This window comes from Cucurbita pepo, chromosome 19 (genome assembly GCF_057944985.1).
Source record: "Cucurbita pepo subsp. pepo isolate OVF chromosome 19, ASM5794498v1, whole genome shotgun sequence".
Taxonomy (NCBI): domain Eukaryota; kingdom Viridiplantae; phylum Streptophyta; class Magnoliopsida; order Cucurbitales; family Cucurbitaceae; genus Cucurbita; species Cucurbita pepo.
The window spans coordinates 11,742,249-11,760,402 of record NC_141816.1 but is presented as its reverse complement, the minus strand read 5'-3'; the positions used below and the strand labels follow the sequence as shown (position 1 = coordinate 11,760,402).

The 18,154-nt window shown below is 35.9% G+C and overlaps 3 protein-coding genes and 1 non-coding gene across 6 annotated transcripts; 3 read left to right on the top strand and 1 right to left on the bottom strand.

The window, feature by feature from the left end:
- Nucleotides 1-1,548: 1,548 nt before the first annotated feature.
- LOC111781944 (uncharacterized) lies at nt 1,549-4,431 on the bottom strand. Of its 3 annotated transcripts, none has more exons than XR_015414317.1 (4): nt 4,015-4,431; nt 3,416-3,491; nt 3,028-3,322; nt 1,549-2,940 (listed from the first exon to the last, which is right to left on the bottom strand). It is a non-coding gene; the product is annotated as an uncharacterized LOC111781944 (transcript). The 3 variants fall into 3 exon arrangements; XR_015414315.1 differs by having other exon boundaries at nt 1,553-2,940; nt 3,028-3,114; XR_015414316.1 differs by having other exon boundaries at nt 1,553-2,940; nt 3,028-3,114; nt 3,416-3,488.
- A 1,268-nt stretch (nt 4,432-5,699) lies between these two features.
- Nucleotides 5,700-7,301, top strand: LOC111781888 (F-box protein At1g61340). The gene is made up of 4 exons (XM_023662617.2): nt 5,700-5,860; nt 6,083-6,377; nt 6,494-6,568; nt 6,656-7,301. Exons 2-4 carry the CDS (start codon nt 6,126-6,128, stop codon nt 6,845-6,847), a joined length of 519 nt encoding a protein of 172 aa, XP_023518385.1. The 5' UTR covers nt 5,700-5,860; nt 6,083-6,125; the 3' UTR covers nt 6,848-7,301.
- A 2,209-nt stretch (nt 7,302-9,510) lies between these two features.
- LOC111781826 (uncharacterized) lies at nt 9,511-11,250 on the top strand. The gene is made up of 2 exons (XM_023662538.2): nt 9,511-10,442; nt 11,015-11,250. Exon 1 carries the CDS (start codon nt 9,620-9,622, stop codon nt 10,427-10,429), a length of 810 nt encoding a protein of 269 aa, XP_023518306.2. The 5' UTR covers nt 9,511-9,619; the 3' UTR covers nt 10,430-10,442; nt 11,015-11,250.
- Nucleotides 11,251-12,942: 1,692 nt separating this feature from the next.
- Nucleotides 12,943-16,559, top strand: LOC111781579 (protein AUXIN SIGNALING F-BOX 2). Its single transcript, XM_023662249.2, has 4 exons — nt 12,943-13,741; nt 14,763-15,255; nt 15,393-16,153; nt 16,254-16,559. The coding sequence occupies exons 1-3, from the start codon at nt 13,236-13,238 to the stop codon at nt 16,146-16,148; spliced, it is 1,755 nt and encodes a 584-aa protein (XP_023518017.2). The 5' UTR covers nt 12,943-13,235; the 3' UTR covers nt 16,149-16,153; nt 16,254-16,559.
- Nucleotides 16,560-18,154: the final 1,595 nt, after the last annotated feature.

Sequence of the window (18,154 nt, the reverse complement as noted above, 5' to 3'; positions counted from 1 at the left end):
TTATTTTATTTTTTTTCAATAAATATTAAAAGTTAACAGTTTTCCTAATAACTAAAATAAATTATGTCGTGTCACCCTAACAATTATAAATGGACAAACAAGTTTTATTTTATTCAAACTTTTAAATATTTTCTCATATGTAACTCTATACTGTTTTATTTATTTTATTTTTCAATTAATATGAAAAGTTAAACTATTTTTACTATTAACTAAAACAAATTATATCGTATCACTATAACAGTCAGAAATAAAAAACATATTTTGTTTTATTTAAATTTTGAAATATTTTTCCTCTGTCTTTGTTTCTTTATTTTATTTTATTCAATGAATATTAAAAATTAAACAATTTTCAATCCTAACTAAAACAAATTATGTGGTCTCATTATAACCGTTACAAAGGAAGAATATGTGTTATTTTATTCAAAATTTTCCCACACGTAACTTTGTTTCCGTTTTATTTATTTTATTTTTTCAATTAATATTCAAAGTTAAACATTTTTTATACTAACTAAACATAACTAAAACAAATCATCCGGTGTCATTACAAAAGTTAGAAATGAAAAACAGGTTTTGTTTTATTTAAATTTTGAAATATTTGTTTGTCAGGTAATTTTGTTTTTGTTTTATTTATTTTATTTATTTTCAATGAATATTAAAAACTAAACCATTTCCACTTAACTAAAATAATTACATCATGTCACTGTAATGGTCAAAATGAAAAATATATTTTTGTTTTATTCCAATTTTAAAATATTTATATAACTTTGTCCCTGTTTTATTTATTTTATTTTTTTAATTCATACCGAAACTGAAACAAATTATTATTGTTTTTTTTTTCTTCAAAGTGAAAAAGAAACTTTGACAGATGAGCAACAAAGTTGGAATAAAAAAGAAAAACTTATTCGGAATATAAAATAAAATTATTTGTCTTTCATAATTTACATATAAAAAATTACAAGATCTTTCACTCTCCCAATCGTTACAAACTAAAATATTTAATAAAATGACATATTAAATATAATTTAGTTGGTCGATTCAATTTGAATATTTCAATTAGTCCAACTCCTAATATAATTATGTCATAAACATTTTGCAATTATTATGATTTATCTTCTCAAAGGGAGAAGTCAACCTTTTTTTTTTAATTATATAATTGTTGGGCTTTAAGATTTAGGTAAAGATAAATATTATATACGGAAACAAAAATTATTGAAAGGTGGCTAGCATTCTTTGGCTGGGTTGGCAACTTTTCATTTACTTTAAATTTTATAATGACATAACATGTTTGATTTTTACTAATTTTATAAGGTTCGTCTTTACTTCAACGATGGGAATTCACAAATGCTACAAACTAATTTTATATGCTTTTTAGTTCGAAGTTGCTTTGGGCATCCCAAAAGATCTCATACAAATTGAGATGTATTACTTTACTTATATCATTTTCTAAATTAGTTAAAGGGGACTCACTACCAACAAAGCACTATAAATAAACATCTCATTACTAGACACTGCATCCCATTCTCAAACACCATAAATAAAATTTTAATCACATGACTCGTAAAGACGACTTGAATCAAAGGTACGGAGGTGGAAACAATGGAGAGTATGCACAAGAGATATGTTTTTTGGTACAAAGTTGGAAGGATTTAGCACGAGAATAAATTATCCGCGTGCCTTTTGTACACCTAGAAGTAAAAGTGGTTGGTAGTTTGCAAAAGCATGTGTGTTTTCTTCAGGCCTCTCTTTTCCTGTCTAACATATCAAGATTCTACTTCCAACATATTAAGATTCAAATCATTTTTGTACACACACAATCTACCAGCTTCACCGACTTGTTTCACACCAATTGTACAGCAGAGACAGGACTGAAAACAATCTTCCACTTACCAATTTGGCTCCATGAATACTTCTCAAGATACAAAAACAGAAGCCTTTGAACTAAATACAGACTTAGAGCATGCGGCCATGGGATCAAGAAGCCTATGCCACAGACAGCACGCGAGTTGTTTTTGACAGCAAGCTTAAGCACAGCCATTAAGATTAGCTTGAATCATTGTGAGGCCTTATGGGGAAGTTCAAAGTAAAGTCATAAGAGCTTATGCTCAAAGTGGACAATATCATACCATTGCGAAGATTCTTGATTCCTAACAAGAAGCATGCCAATGAAGAACATTTGTTTTTGTGAACTTAGATTAGCTTGAATCATTGTGAGGCTTTATAGGGAAGTTCAAAGTAAAGTCATAAGAGCTTATGCTCGAAGTGGACAATATCATACCATTGCGAAGATTCGTAATTCCTAACAAGAAGCATGCCAATGAAGAACATTTGTTTTTGTGAACTTAGATTAACTTGAATCATTGTGGGGCTTTATGGGGAAGTTCAAAGTAAAGTCATAAGAGCTTATGCTCAAAGTGGACAATATCATACCATTGCGAAGATTCGTGATTCCTAACAAGAAGCATGCCAATGAAGAACATTTGTTTTTGTGAACTTGGGCTTGAACCTAACATCTAAACCAGGTCACGGATAACCTTAATTGGTATGATCTGTGTGTTAGGGGACTCTTTGCTTGTATTGCGTCCTTGGTCTGTAACAGAAGCACTTCAAACCAATTCAAATGAATAATGTTTGAAAATCAAGGACAGTTATATGTCATCTTTAATATACAATAATGGCATTACCTGTCATCTTTAAACACGCATATAAATTCTAGTAGTAACTTGTAGCATTCCTAAGTACTCAACTTAGATAACTCTGCAGAAGCAAACATCAGGTAGGCAGAAATAGTTGCATCGGCAAAAGGACAAATTAACCTCAACTACCCAGTAGTAACACTAAAGAGAGATTTAAAGTTAGAGATACCTCAAGCAAGCATCAACACAGAAAAATGTTTAGCCTCTCCTTGCAAAATGGTGGCAACATCCAATGAACACTTATGGCCTGCAAGAAATTAAAATTTGTTTGCAAAATACCTCGATCATAAGGGAAAATAAGATGAACATTGGAGATTGACAAAACTATACTAACCTTGAAGGATGGCTAGAGTAGCATTGCATGCGGTACAAAGGCCACTATTTGAATGAAGAAGTGATATCACCATTCCATTTCCAGTGCCTATGCATATATGAACCCCAATAAATACTATCAGAAATCTTGTTGTTCCAATCATTCATATGTTAACCATCCAAACAAGGAACTCCAATAAATGCTAATAGAATGGGAGTGTCTTTTCGTTGGTTAAGGGGGAAATCTGAGAAATCGAGTGCCATCAGACACCAATGTTCTTTCACTAGATATGATTCATGGTCAATACAATTCCAGTCTGCATATCATTTAAACATCTCCTTCAAATGTAGTAAGTTCAAAATTCTTGTTGTAATACTAAAAAATGTCAAACAAGTTAAGAATACGATACCTGCAGGCACTACTCCTAAAGGCATCTTTGTTGCATCAACCCAATCATCTCGCCTTAGCAATCCATTTATTGCCTACTAAACAATGCGATGCTTGTAAGAACGTGGAAATAGGGGAAAAAGAAAGATAAAGGCACCTAAGCAAACAAAAAAGACCAAGTTTGAAACAGAGTTGCCATTATTCCAGAAGACAATGGAAAGGAACACTAAGCAGAACAAGTTTGAAGCACTAAAAACGCCGATGATCCTGGAGTGTTCTTCAACTCTTAATCAGCAGAAAAACTAACGGACATTATTCATCCTATTCCGTAATTAACATGTGACGACGGGAATTTGCAATGAGAAAAATCGCAATAAGAAGATTTCTCTTGTTCTCGAAATTAAGCCGAATGAACAGCATAAAGAACGAAGTATTAGGTTATGAGTTTCCGTTTGGCTCTTGAGAGATGTAGGAGAGAAACGAAAACATTAAATCATCATGGCAATCAGCAGGCACAAACAAATCAGATCACAGCAAAATCCTTCTCCTCCTTTCAATGCATTTTCTAAACTACTCGAAGTCAATATTAAAACCAGACAGAATTCTGGACGATCGTGTTACCAAGCAAATCGATGCATTCGCGGGGCTGAAACACAAACTCCTTCCTCACCAAAGCTCCGCTGCTCCCAAAGCACCACAATCCACCACGGTCCTCAACGAGAGCATTGATCCTAATCTTCGGACCATCAATGGAGAATCCTATAACCTCTTTCTCAATGGCCAGAGATCGTTGGCCTTTCTCCGACCACCGAAGCCAACCGTCAGCTGTGAGAATCATTGGCGTGACGATTCCGTCGTCAAGGAGGAGACGGTGGTTAAGGACAGGCTCTGGGTCTCCGGATTGATCCATTTTTCAGAAGAGAATGGAATAGTAACAATCCACTGGACCCCGGTTTGTTATCTGAATATGGCGGGTTTGTGTTGGTGGTGGTCGGCGGGAAAAGAAACGTGGCCGTTTAGACACAGAAGGCTAGCAGGCCCCGTAAAATTTTTATATGTTTCTTTATTATTATTATTATTTTTAAAAAATAATTTTATTTTATAATATTTTATTACCTCGATTGTGCTCCACGTGGCAGGGACACCGGAGATTACAAGAAGAAGTCTGTGGAGAGATTGCGTGTGGCTCGCACGTATTATTATTGATGCTTACGGCATCTGCGTGTGGCGATTGGAAAACAAAAAGAAACGGAGAAATAAATTCAAAGCGACTGAAAGAAGCCCAATTATTTGATCATGGATTTATGGAAGAAGGCCCAATTATGCGGTCGGAGATATAAAATTAATTGTATAAATTATAAATACCGTAAATATCATCTAAAAATAAAAATGAAAAAAAAAAAACAAAAACAAAAAAAACTACCCACCCAACATGTTCATTCATGTCATAGAAATTGAACCCGTTGATTTTGGGTTAACCGTATCATGATTGTTCATTTGGGCAGTTGGTTAGGAATTGAAGAATAAATACAACAACATAGTCCAATCATAAAAATATATAATGTCGTTGACGGAGATCGAACCCGAGCCACCTACGAAGGAGGATAGGGAGACAATCGTGTTAATATTATAAAACATTAGAGGGTATGGAGACAATAGTGATGGAGTGTGAATGTTTTTGAAAGAGGATAAGGTAATACCATTATTTTCCCTTATTTTAATTCCTTATTGATGAAATCGGTCCTACGCGTTGTGAATATTAAATCTGAGTCCACAAACAACCGTCAAGCCATGGGCTTCGCCGCCCCCCCGCCCGCCTTATTAGAATACATCGGCTCCAGTCAGAAGCAATCACTACTTAGCCGGCAGAGTTTAAACCACATTCCTTGTTGTTGGGTCGGCAGTGGCTTAAAGCTAGCTTAATCAACACGTCTCTCCTCTCCTCTTGGTTGCCTAACTTTTATAACCAATGTTCTTTTTTCTTTCTTTTTTTTTTTTTTTTAAAGAAAAATAAAAAATTTAAAAATGAGTGTTCGAGAAGGAACCGACACCGCCGACTTGGGCCGACCATATCTCCACGTCATCACAATGAAGCATCCAGGTTAATTCCCTCCCATTAGAGACCAACACGTGTCCCACTATTCCAACGGCTAGTTTTTTCCTTCCTTTCCTCCTTCCTCCACTTATATTTTAACCGCCAAAGACGATAAATGACAGCGGATTCTGTAAAGCGCGTGGGGTACTAAAAAAATAAAATTTAAAATTATATTTTACTGTTTTTAATTTTTGAAAAGCGAGAAACTCTATCTTTTTCGAGTACTATATAAGACAGAATATGGACAATTTTAAAGCAACTCCGTAGTTTGCTGAGTTTCCATTTCCATAGCAAAAGCTTTCTTTGAAATTGAAACAAAAACAGAGAGAGACAGAGAGAGATATTCGAATCTCCACGGCCATCCACAATCAGGTTCGTTTCGCTTCGGATTTAAATTTAGATTTCTTCCTTATTCGACACTTTCACTCTGCTTTTGGAAATTGTTCTCTGGAGAAGCTGTTTTGCTTTTATCAGATTTTTGTTAGGGTTCTTGAACCTCTGTGAATCTCTTAATCTATGGATTCGGTTCCATTTGGTTAGGATTTTATCAGTTCTTAATGATTGATATTGATTTTCTTTTGCTCGTTGATACAGATAACCGAATACGTTTAGTTTAATTCGATATTGGGAATTGAAAATGGCGTTGGGAAAGAAGAGCGGTTGTTTAAAATCGAAAAGCGTCGTCTCTGCTGCCGATAATGGACTGGATTTCGGAATTGTGAGATATACGCGTGGTTTAGGAAGGAAGAGGATTGTTATTTCTTGCAATGAGGATGATTCGTCCATCTACTTGACGCCGAAGGCATCGTCGAAGAGGCCCTGCAGCGCCGTCAGGACGACGGTGGACATCGATAAGTCTCTGCTCGAGACCCTACCTCAGGAGATTCTGGTCAGTTCAAATTTCTGTAGATTAAATTTCTTCGAAATGATCAAATCTTCACATTCGCAATTCGTCTTTCGACTTCTGTTTCTAAATTGATTTTCCCCCTTTGTTCTCTCCATCAGATTAGGATACTCTGCGGTGTAGACCATGATGATTTGAAACAGCTAATCCGCATTTCGAAAACAATTAGCGAAGCGGTAAATATCACTCGCATCATTATTCACGTAATTTGTTTCCGTTCATTTCTGATTCTCATCGATTTAGGGTTTCTATTTCATTTACAGACTTTGATTGCAAAAGAATGGCATTTCGCCTACAGCACTCCCTCAAAGGTCCGTGCATTTCGCAGCGCCTTTGAGTTCGATAACTCCAGCGATCTTGACGAGATTGAAGCCCCAAATGCTCCAACCACTAAACGATTTAGGTCATTAAACAGGAAGAAGCTCGCGGACATTTCCGTGGCCTTATTCGCATAAGAAGAACAATGGCCAAAGAAAAAGTTGCCCATTGAGACAGATATGAATTAACCCAAAGGGCTCTGTAAATACATCTGTATATCTAATGCTGTTGTAGAAATTACGCGATGCTGGTAGGAAGAAACTGATCTGAAATCTCAGATCCTGCTTGTGAAGCTGTACATGTCAGGACCTTTTCACTGATCAATTCTTCAAATCTTTCATTGAAGATGAAGATGGTGGGCGGGTTAGAAAAAGAATGCATTTCATTTGTTTTTTTTTTTTCATACATGTATTACAGAGACAAAAACTGATGGTAGGTATAAGGTTCTAGGAAATTCATTTACAAGGGTAGGGTAGCATTTTGGTTTAGTCCCTTCTAAATTCTGATAGCTGTGATGAACACTACATTGTACTATTGCACTCACTCATTCATTCGCTGTCGAATAAAAACAAATCATATTTTTTCCTCGTAGTTTTGTGTCACTATTTACAGCATGATCTGTTTTTGCCTTCCCCCCATGTGTATTGCTTGTTGATTGCGAAGCTGGTAATAGCTCATACATAACTAACCTATGCTTGTTTTGATTCGATTTTGAATACTTTTCCATAATTGATGAAATGGGTTTTTGTTTTTGATTTTCATTCTCTCTTTCCCTTTTGGCGGTGTGTGATGGAATGATCTGTAACGTATGGGGAATTAAGCAGAGCTGGAAATCATCAGAGAAAGGCCCGACTTTAATTGACAGCTGTTGGCACTGCTTTTTACCATCGGAATGGAGTGTATGAACTCCCAATTACATGTGGAAATGTTGGGGTAGGAGCTGAACTCATGAACTGGCGACCCTGAAATTTCGTCTCCTTGAAGGTTTCAGTTTCTTTTTCCTTTCTTTGTTCTTCCTAAAATAAGCTACAATTTATATGCTGCTATAAATGAGTTTGGATTGGTTTGGATTCATTCAAGCCCAAGATCTAGTTTCCTTTTAGCTCCATTTCTCAATAACTTTTAAAGCTAAGCTGAGCTAAACTTCTGCCACTTGGTTTACTGCATCATTAACTATGGGATGGGGGCTGTACCATTACCAGAGAGATGATGAAATATGAAAAGGGTCCCAGAAGCATGTGCAGAACGAACATCCTTAAGAAAGCAGCCACCCCACCCCACCCCCACGGCCTCACTGTCGTCAACTCAACACAGAGTTGATGGGCTAGATCTCTTGTCTGCCATCAACCCATATTAACCCTTCTCTCGTTTCCATGCCTTTTCCAATTTCAGCACACCCAACCAAATGCCAAATAATAAGAAGCTCAAAGTATGAGCTCTGCTGATTGTTTGATCATATTAGAGCCTTGAAAAAGGAAGATCTCCATAATTAGCATTCAAATTATAGGCCCTTGTTATTGAACCTCATAATCAATCATATATAATCATTTATTCTATCGTTTTCTTAAAAGTAAAGCTTTGGTACTTTTGTGAACCTTCGTTTTCCTTACCCGAAAAAAAAAAAGAGGACCAACCAAACATGGACATGGGAAGGCGATAGGCCAAAAGACCATTCTTTTTCCTTTTTTAAAAAGGGAATTTTCTGCCAAGTTTTCTCTGATTGATGACCCTCCTCTCTTTGACCCATAGCTTTTTCTTGCACCATAATAAAGCTTCCACCCAACCCATGATCAGACACGGATGATCAGACATGGATGATCAGACATGGAAAAGGAAACGAAAGAAGCTGAATCTTATGTCGACATCAATTATCATTCTAAAGATCGATGAGATGATAAATAGGCATGAAAGTGGTTGAGAAAGGAAGGTAGAGAGGTTGAAAGTCACAGAGAAAAGGGGGAGTGGTAGCTGTAGATGAAAGCAAAGAAAAGTAGAGTACTTTTTTTGCAACAGACATTAAAGAGAAAGAGAAAGAGAAAGGAAGAAAAGGAAGAAATAATTGAATGGAAAGAGGATGTAATGTATGGAAGAAATAAAGGCAGTTTTGTTAATCATATGTGTTTCTCCAGTTTCTCCTCAATTCTTCACCAAAATTACAGCTTACATGGCTATCATCCAAATCCCTTTTCACACTCATATTTTGGGATTAATTATTCCCACTTTATTCATTCAAACCCTTTTTTCTTATAGATCATTAAGCTTACTCAAGTACAAAATCAACACTTTTCTTTAATTCATATTGTCATCCATGGCCTTATTATTGATTTTTATAGCTTTCTTAATTTCCAATAATAATAGCAAACAACTCAACCTGAATGGTACAATATTTTATTTCCCTCTTGAAAAAACACGTGGGACTTTACAATATACCTATTTTGGGAGGCCAGCGTCTTAGCTTGTACACCTTTCAATGCCAGACTCTGGTACCACAGCTCAAGCTGAGCGATATTGTTCGCGGCTTATTACAGCGCAAGCTAAGCTCACCATTATTGGATATTGTTCGCTTTCGCTTATTATGTATCACCTAGTCTGTTATTTCTTCCTTTGTTTTAAATGTTTAAAAATAAAAATAAATTGATTTCACCCAAAATCTCCCTCGACGTGCAAAATAAATAAGGGAATGAGAGGGGTACATCCGTCATTGGGCTCTATAAGTCTATAACTGAAGTGTACGACAGATCGCAAACCACTGTCATCAAATTGTTCACATTCCGTGCGAGACGACGAATCGACTCTTCCTCTGCCCTTCCCCTTCCGTTCTTAAGCAATCATCACTTCACCTTCTTCTCTGCAATTTATCAAAACTTCATCCATGGAATGCGCCGATTGATTCTACATTTTTTTTCTGTATGAATCCGTCGACATCCTTTAATTTGATCGCAGCTATGTCCTCTTCTTCTTCTTCTTCTTCTTCTAACACGCCTACCGTTTCCATTTCCCTAACCTCCGATCCTCTGTTTTCTACTCTCCTCTCTTTCTTCGCTCTCACTCTCCTCTACTTCCCTCGCCTTCTATGGAGAATCCTGTTCTCTCCGATTTTCCTCCTCACCGGATTCCTCTTGCTCTCTCTCCTTCGCCTCGGTGCAACTCAGAGATCGTTTCTTCGCCAAACCAACGACAACAACTATCAAATTGAATACGAAGAATCTGCCGAGAAGGACGCCGCAGTACAATCGGAGAGTTCCACTGCCGTATCGGAGTCCGTAAGTGGAGGATCAAAATGTGCCGATTCTGTTTCGTGCGCGTGCTTCGAGGAATCTTTCGTACAGTGGAACGTGAGGGCGCCGTTGGAGGTTATTTACGAGGAGTACGAAGGGGAAGATCACGATAAGGAAGCATCGAACGAGAGCGATCCAGAACCTCGACAGGTACGCATCGGACTGGAGAGGTATCCATCGCTGTCGCTGTACTATCCGGAAACGGACTCTGACAGCTCGTCGGAGGACAATTTCCCAACGACTGGAGATTGGGACTCGCTTGACGATAACTTGTGTTTGATGTGGGATGAGGATGAAGACAGAGATGAACTCATCGAGATTGCGTTGGATAAGACGAACAAGAAGGCATCGGAATTTCTGCTGGAGGAGGACAATTTGATCGAGATCGAGATTGATATTTCTCCAACAAGAAAGTCCGATGAGTTTCCCCACGAAAAATGAGGCTTCCTTGGAGGTGAGGTTTAGGTTCAATTAACGTGCACTAATTAAGGATTAATTGCATGAATATCTGTGTGTTTGGAATCTGCATATAGAGGGAAAACAAATTTTAAAATATATAATAATATACAAAGAAATTTGAGTATTCAATTATTTTGCCCACGAATTGGGCCGCCCATTATGTGCCTCGATCCATTATGGGCCTCTACTATTTTTATTAATTAGGAATAATATGCAGTAAGCCCATGAAGCCCAATGAGTCGAGTTATTACATTACAGGCCCAACTAAACCCATTGGGCCCCCACTATCTTCCTCCAATATCCTTTTTTATTTTTTATTTATTTATTTATTTTAGTTATCTTTTAGTTTACCTCATTTTTTTGAGAGAAAAAGTAAAGCAAATGGAAGCAGATTAATTAAGAAAATGCAGTTTTGAGTTGAAGCCAAATTACTTAATGTTTAATTAGTGTATGATTAAAAATTCGGAAGCATTAGCTATCTGGATTAGGTGATGGAGTTGAAGAGGAGACTATCACGTGATGTTTATCATTTTTTTTTTATAATTAGTTGCTCCAGTTTGGTTTCAGATTTCAGATTCTTTCTTTCTCGCACGTGACTGCCATGCACACATTTCCCCATCCCAACCATGTCTACCATGCAAACGGCTGTCTGGTATCTAATAATCACAATTATTAACATTAATATAAGATCAAATACTTACTAATATGTATCAAATATTAGATATATTATAAGATTTACCGATTGTATAGACTATGTAAACCATACATATCCTTTCATTTATGTCACAAACTAATGTCTACCTTACATTATTTTTTAAGAAACGTTATATATTAATATTAAAATTTTAAAAACATCCATATTAATTAATTACAAAAAAAAAAAAAAAAAAAAAAAAAAAAAAGACCGAAAAGCAAGTTAATTGTTCAAAAAAGACGGAGGAAAAAATAAGCAATTTAATAGGAGGCTTAGGTTAATAAAGACCCTACCTTTATTATCATTATTATTTTGACAAATGCCCTCCACTTAATTCAAAGCATATAAAATCTTTTATTTATTTATTTATATATAATTTTTGTTTTTTTTTAATAAAAAAAATGGCACTTTTAATTAAAAGAATCCTTGAAAATTTTATTAGACGAAGATCTTGATAACGACATCCATAAAATCATATCAAACTTAAACGTTTCGTTTACTCCATTCATTTATGAAGAAGCTAAATGTAACATCACAATATAACATTTTTTTTTTTTAATAATATAAGAATATTATATATAACCTATGTCATTTTTATTATTCAAGACATAGATTTATAGTCTTGTCACGATAATAACATTAAATTCAATTATACGAGAAAAATTCAATAATTTCAATTCAACTGGAGTCAAATCAACTCTATTTAAATTTTCAAAGTAAAAAATTAATTGAACTAAGCTGAAACTCTTTGAATTTAGATTTCGTTTTCATGGGTTAGGTTTAGATTAGATGTTAATGTGGCTTTGACTAATCTTCTTATTTAAATACATCGGTATGTAATAGAATTTAAATTATTCCACAACAACATTATTATTTAGTTTTAAAAAACTTTATACCTTTTAATATTTATTTGTGGAGTTAAATAAACACTTATTTAAAGTAATTTGGGAAAATAAAGATTAAATACAAGTAATAAATAATTAAGCATAAAAAATGTGAAAATACAAGATAACCCCTTAAATAAAAGGAAAGATCCGATTAGAACTTTAAAGAAAAGGAGGGGTAAAAAAGACCAATCACGTAATTATGTCATTAATGTAAAAGAAATGAAGGGTCGCTATCTGATGTGCATTCAACGGCGACAGTGTGTGAGGATCACATTTGCTATCCATCTCCAAATCATCACATTTTATGTGGCAATTAAATTAACTCACTTTTTTTTATTTATTATTTTTTATATATTTAATTTCTTGAAGTTTCGAATAATCATTCTTAAAATATATATATTTTAAATTTAGAATGAAACGGCAATAAAAATTTTAAGATTATTAAATATTTTAAAAATTAAAAAAATGGAGGGGTATTTGAGGAATTTGGGAGAGGGTAGAAGGGTAAAATGGAGAAAGTGGGGAAAAGGGAGTGAAATATGTGATGATGAGGTGAAGTGAGCCGCTTACACATATAATTGCCCATTGAAAAATGTAGGTTAATAATTTTCATTTATAATTTCTTTGACCTAAAAAAGTCATTTTTTTTTAAAAAAAATTTATATGAAAATTATTAAAATTAAATGGGATATTAGGAGGTAGCCATGAGAAGTGAATAATTAAAAAAAAAAAAAAAAAGAAAAAAAAAAAAAGTAAAAGAAAGAGCTGACGTGTCAATAGTCCATTGGACGTGAGAAGAACGCGCGAAACAAAAGGAAGGAAGGTGGGGAAAGAAATGGAGGGAGATTAGGGGAGGGGATAGTTGTGGTGTGCTTCTTCCTTTTTCTATAATACGCAATTAGTTGGGTTTCTCACTTTGGCTCTTCCCACTTCCCAATCGCTACAAAAGATCCCATTTTTGTTATTTTTTGTTCTTCTTTAACACACCTTCCCTGAGTCAACTCGTTCCTCTCTCTCTTTCTCTCTTTCTAAATCTCTGAATTTTTTACCCCTTTTTGTAGCTCTTCAAGTTTTGTTCTATGGAGATTTCTGGGTTTCTTCCTGTTTTCTAAAGAACTAACTACATTTTCGATTTTGAAGAGGTTTCTGGGGGTTCCCTTTGAATTTCCTTATGGGGTTTTAGTTGTGAGGGGTTCGAGGGTATGAAATGAGTTCGAAGAGGAAGAAGGAATTGGGAGACTTGGACGAGTCCAAACGGGCTGGTTCGATCTTCCCAGATGAGGTTTTGGAGAGAGTTTTGAGTTTGGTTAAGTCCCACAAAGATAGAAGCTCTGTATCTTTGGTTTGTAAAGATTGGTTCAACGCGGAGCGATGGTCGCGAACCCATGTTTTTATCGGAAATTGCTACTCTGTTTCGCCGGAAATTGTAATCCGACGGTTCCCCAACATTCGGAGTGTGACGCTGAAAGGGAAACCCAGATTCTCGGATTTCAATTTGGTGCCTCCCAATTGGGGTGCTGATGTTCATTCATGGCTCCTTTCCTTCGCTTCAAAATACCCAATTCTTGAAGAGTTGAGGCTCAAGAGGATGACTGTTACTGACGAGAGCTTGGAATTTTTGGCTTGTTCCTTCCCAAATTTCAAAGCGCTTTCATTGATGAGCTGCGATGGTTTCAGCACCGATGGGCTCGCCGCCATTGCCACTCACTGCAAGTACGTCGTTTGTTCTTTCTTTTTTTCTTTCTAAAACTGTGATTCATTATTAGGATGAGATCTAATATTGATTTCTTTTACAGTTTTTGTTGTGGTTTTGATATTAAAAGCGATGTTTGGTTTGGTTTGGTTTCTTTCAATTAGCTTTATATGGGGTTGCTGATGGACACCACTCCAACAGTATCATGTCGGAATCATATGGAAAAGTAGAGAACTTTATTGATTTACAGTAAATGGAAGTCATAATAAATACACAATTGTACTGCGTATAATTCCCTCATTGCTCCCCTCCTGATTGAAGTTTGATGAGAAATTTACTAACTTTTTCATTATCTGTTTCCTTTTTTCTTGGATGCGACATCTCACCTGCTTTTTTCTGCCAATAAGGTTGTTGCCATATCACATCCTTGCAACTTTGTCTCCATTATTGTCAAATATCATGTTCATCATTAATTAATTAATTACTCATAATATTGGAGGATTAGTCATTGATCTTCAACCTACTGCCATGGCTGCTCTGATTCTGCCAGCTCCCCTAATCTTTTAGTCTTTAATGAAGCTTCAACTGGGGGGTTGGGCCTTTTTTCCTCAGGCTGTCTGTTTATAAATGCTATTGAATGGCATTTCGAGTGCATTATCGTCAATTCTGAAAGATGTTGACATAGATGTAGAAAACGACCATGTCAACAGATTATCAGAAGTAGAAAACAATTGTGAGATCCCACGTCGGTTGGGGAGGAGAATGAAATACCCTTTATAAGAGTGTGGAAATCTCTCCCTAGCAAACGCGTTTCAAAAGCTTTGAAGGGAAGCCCGAAAGAGGAAGTCCAAAGAGGGCAATATCTGCTAGCTGAGTCGTTACAACAATGAATGCGTCTTTCAATATGTGTTCTTGAAAATGATGTTTAGCAAAACATTTCTTTCTTGGATGGGCGGTCTGTTTTCGCCTTTTCGATCTCGTTTCTTTTGTGTTTTATTGCATTCTGATGAGAAAAGCGAACCGACTATAATTTGGCCACAGGAACTTGACGGACCTTGACATACTTGAGAATGATATCTATGACAAAAGTGGAAGTTGGCTGAGTTGCTTCCCAGATACATTGAAATCTCTGGAAGTACTCAACTTTGCAAGTTTGAACAGTGATGTCAGTTTCGAGGCGCTCGAGAAGCTAGTAAAAAGGTGCAAATCATTGAAGGTTTTGAAGGTTAATAGGAACATAAACTTGGAACAGTTGCAGAGGCTGCTTGTACATGCTCCTCAGTTAACGGAGTTAGGCACGGGTTCTTTTTCGCAAGAGATCACTCTTCGGCAGTACTATGATCTCGAACACGCCTTTAAAAATTGCAATAATCTGCATACTCTGTCTGGTTTATTGGAGTCGACGGTGTTGTATCTCCAAGTTCTTTTTCCTGCCTGTGCAAATTTAACTTTCTTGAATCTGAGCTATGCTACGCTACACGGTGGTGAACTTGCTGGACTTCTTTCGCACTGCCCCGTTCTTCGTCGCCTTTGGGTACGATTCATTCTCCCCTTCCTTTCTTTAGTTAAGTATCAATGAAATTGCAAGGATTGTGCAATGCAGGCACCTAGGAGAAGAGATATCTCCTTCCATGACTGTTTACAATGATTTTTATACTTGAACCTCAACAGGTCTTAGACACAGTTGAAGACAAGGGCCTGAAGGCTGTTGGACTAAGTTGCCCGTTGCTAGAGGAGCTCCGTGTATTTCCAGCCGATCCTTATGCTGACAATTTGGTTCACGGTGTAACCGAGTCGGGGTTTCTTGCTGTCTCGTATGGCTGCCGTAAACTCCATTACGTTCTCTACTTTTGTCGCCAGATGACGAATGAGGCTGTAGCCACCATTGTGCAGAACTGCCCAGATTTCACCCATTTTCGTCTCTGCATTATGAACCCTTGTCAACCAGACTATCTTACAAAGCAACCAATGGATGAGGCATTTGGTGCAGTCGTGAAAACTTGCTCTAAGCTACGTAGACTCGCTATTTCGGGCTTGCTAACGGACTTAACATTTGAATACATCGGGAAATATGCGAAAAACTTGGAAACGCTCTCAGTGGCTTTTGCTGGAACCAGTGACTGGGGAATGCAGTGTGTTATGAGTGGTTGTCCAAAGCTGAGAAAACTAGAGATCAGAGACAGCCCATTTGGAAATGCAGCTTTGCTTTCTGGTTTAGAGAGGTACGAATCCATGAGATCGCTATGGATGTCAGCTTGCAAGGTGACGATGAACGGTTGTCGAGTTTTGGCAAAGCAGGTGCCAAGGCTGAACGTTGAGGTCATTAAGGCCGATGGGAGTGATGAATGCGAGGCTGAAAGTGTTTACGTATACCGCTCTGTTGCAGGTCGAAGAAGAGACGCCCCGTCTTTCGTTCTCACCCTCTAATACTTGTAAGTCTTATGGAATGCAATGGAAATATGTGTTTTTAGTATTTGAATTTGATCATTCACTGTGGTTTTCTGATATTAAGCGCTCCATTGTTTATTGCAGAGGTGAATGTAGTCATAGCTGGGGCACCATATCCATGTCATGGAAAACAAAGAGAGAAAAGTTTCGAGACGGGTTTAAAATAAAGCTTTAAAGGTCGATCTCGAGCACCGACATGGCGAGGCAGAACTGCAGATGAGTTCTATCAAAGCACACCCAAAAGAAGTTTTGAAACCAGAAAAATGGGAACATGAAGGAACTGAAATGGATTGAAACAGTGTAGTTGTGTTCTGTTCTGTTCTGTTCCCATGGAAGGGTCAAAATCCCAACTGGTTTCTGAGTAATGATTGAATTTCTCATTTTCCACTATTTTATTCCTATTTTATTCCAATTTGTTGGATCGTTTCCACACCCTGTTTGCTCCGGCCCGTTACGTATTGTCGTTAGCCTCGCGATTTTAAAACATGACTGTTAGAGAGAGATTTCTACCCTCTTATAAGTAATGTTTTGTTCTCTTCTCTAACCAATATAGAGTCTCACATGCCCGCTCCAAACTAGACTCACAATGATAAACTAAATCAATAAAAGCAAACAAGCGAGAATAATGACCAAAGTTACGTTTTTTTTACATATATAGTCTTTCATTTCTTCAAAGCGTTCATACATTTGATAATCATTCATTTATTATAAACTATAATTTGGGCGTCGTATTGGTTTACATGTGGATCTACCCGTAGTTTACACGTGAGAGTATTGTAGGTAGATAAAGGTAGATAAGATTGTATTGATGGATGTTGTTGAATGAGAAGAAAAGAAAAGAAAAGGACAAAGATATGAACGTAAGAAACATAACAGAAATTGAGAGTTTCCAGAGATGGAGCAACGCCTAAGGCTTATCGTTTCAATTCAATGGCTTCATCCCATCCTTTCACACCAACCACTACAAATAATTCAAAATTATTTTATAAGGCGTCCAATGTTGGTGGGACTGTGTCGCATCATGCATATCCTCAACCAACCCAACTCAACCCAACCCAACCCAACCACATTGAAATTGATATTCATATTCATCTTTCTTTTTAGAACTGTGCATGGGAGTGAACTCAATTTCTTTTTGCAATGATGAATATACGTTAATTCGAGCATAGTGTAGTGAATGAGAAGTAAATTAGAAGATAAAAATGGGATAATTCAATAGCATTAGGACAAAATTTCATTAGCTTTACCAAAAAAGAACAATGAGTAGTTTGCAGCATTCATTAGTTTGTTAAATAGTACCATTCCAAATTAATTTAATATTATACATTCAATTATAGTATTATAATAATTGTCTCCATTAATAAATTCCTACTCAATAAAACCTACTTATATATATATATATATAACAAATTTTAGCTTAATTTATTCCCAAAATGAATTCAACAAATTAATTAAAAGTTCATTTTTGTGAATTATTAGATCAAATAAATATAATTCAAAATCTAATCATTATTTTTTCTAACGTCTCATATATATAGTTTTACTAAATTCTAATTTTCAAATTATAATGCCAAATTTATAATTTAATGCCTTTAATTTTTTTTTTTTAATTTCTTTTCTATAAATATTAATTTTGTCGACGTGTCAACGGGTGGAGGAGAAACTCTCTTAACTTTAACGAGCCTTCCACTTTCCTTTGTATTTAAGTAACTTTTATTCTCCCAATTTTGAACTTACCTTTTGATTTTTTTTTTATTATAAAAAATATAATTTAATGGATAAGGCTCTTATTATCGCGTTATTCTTGTACGTGGAAATCCGTCGTATGAAGCCAGATATGAAAATTCTCGTTTAAGAATTAATCTTACTTTTGGAAAAGAATATAATTTATTTAGTTACTATCGAGAACTTTTATTGGAATCTATTTTTAACCTAAATTATTATTATTATTTTTTCTGTTTAAGACATTAAAAGAATTAATTTTA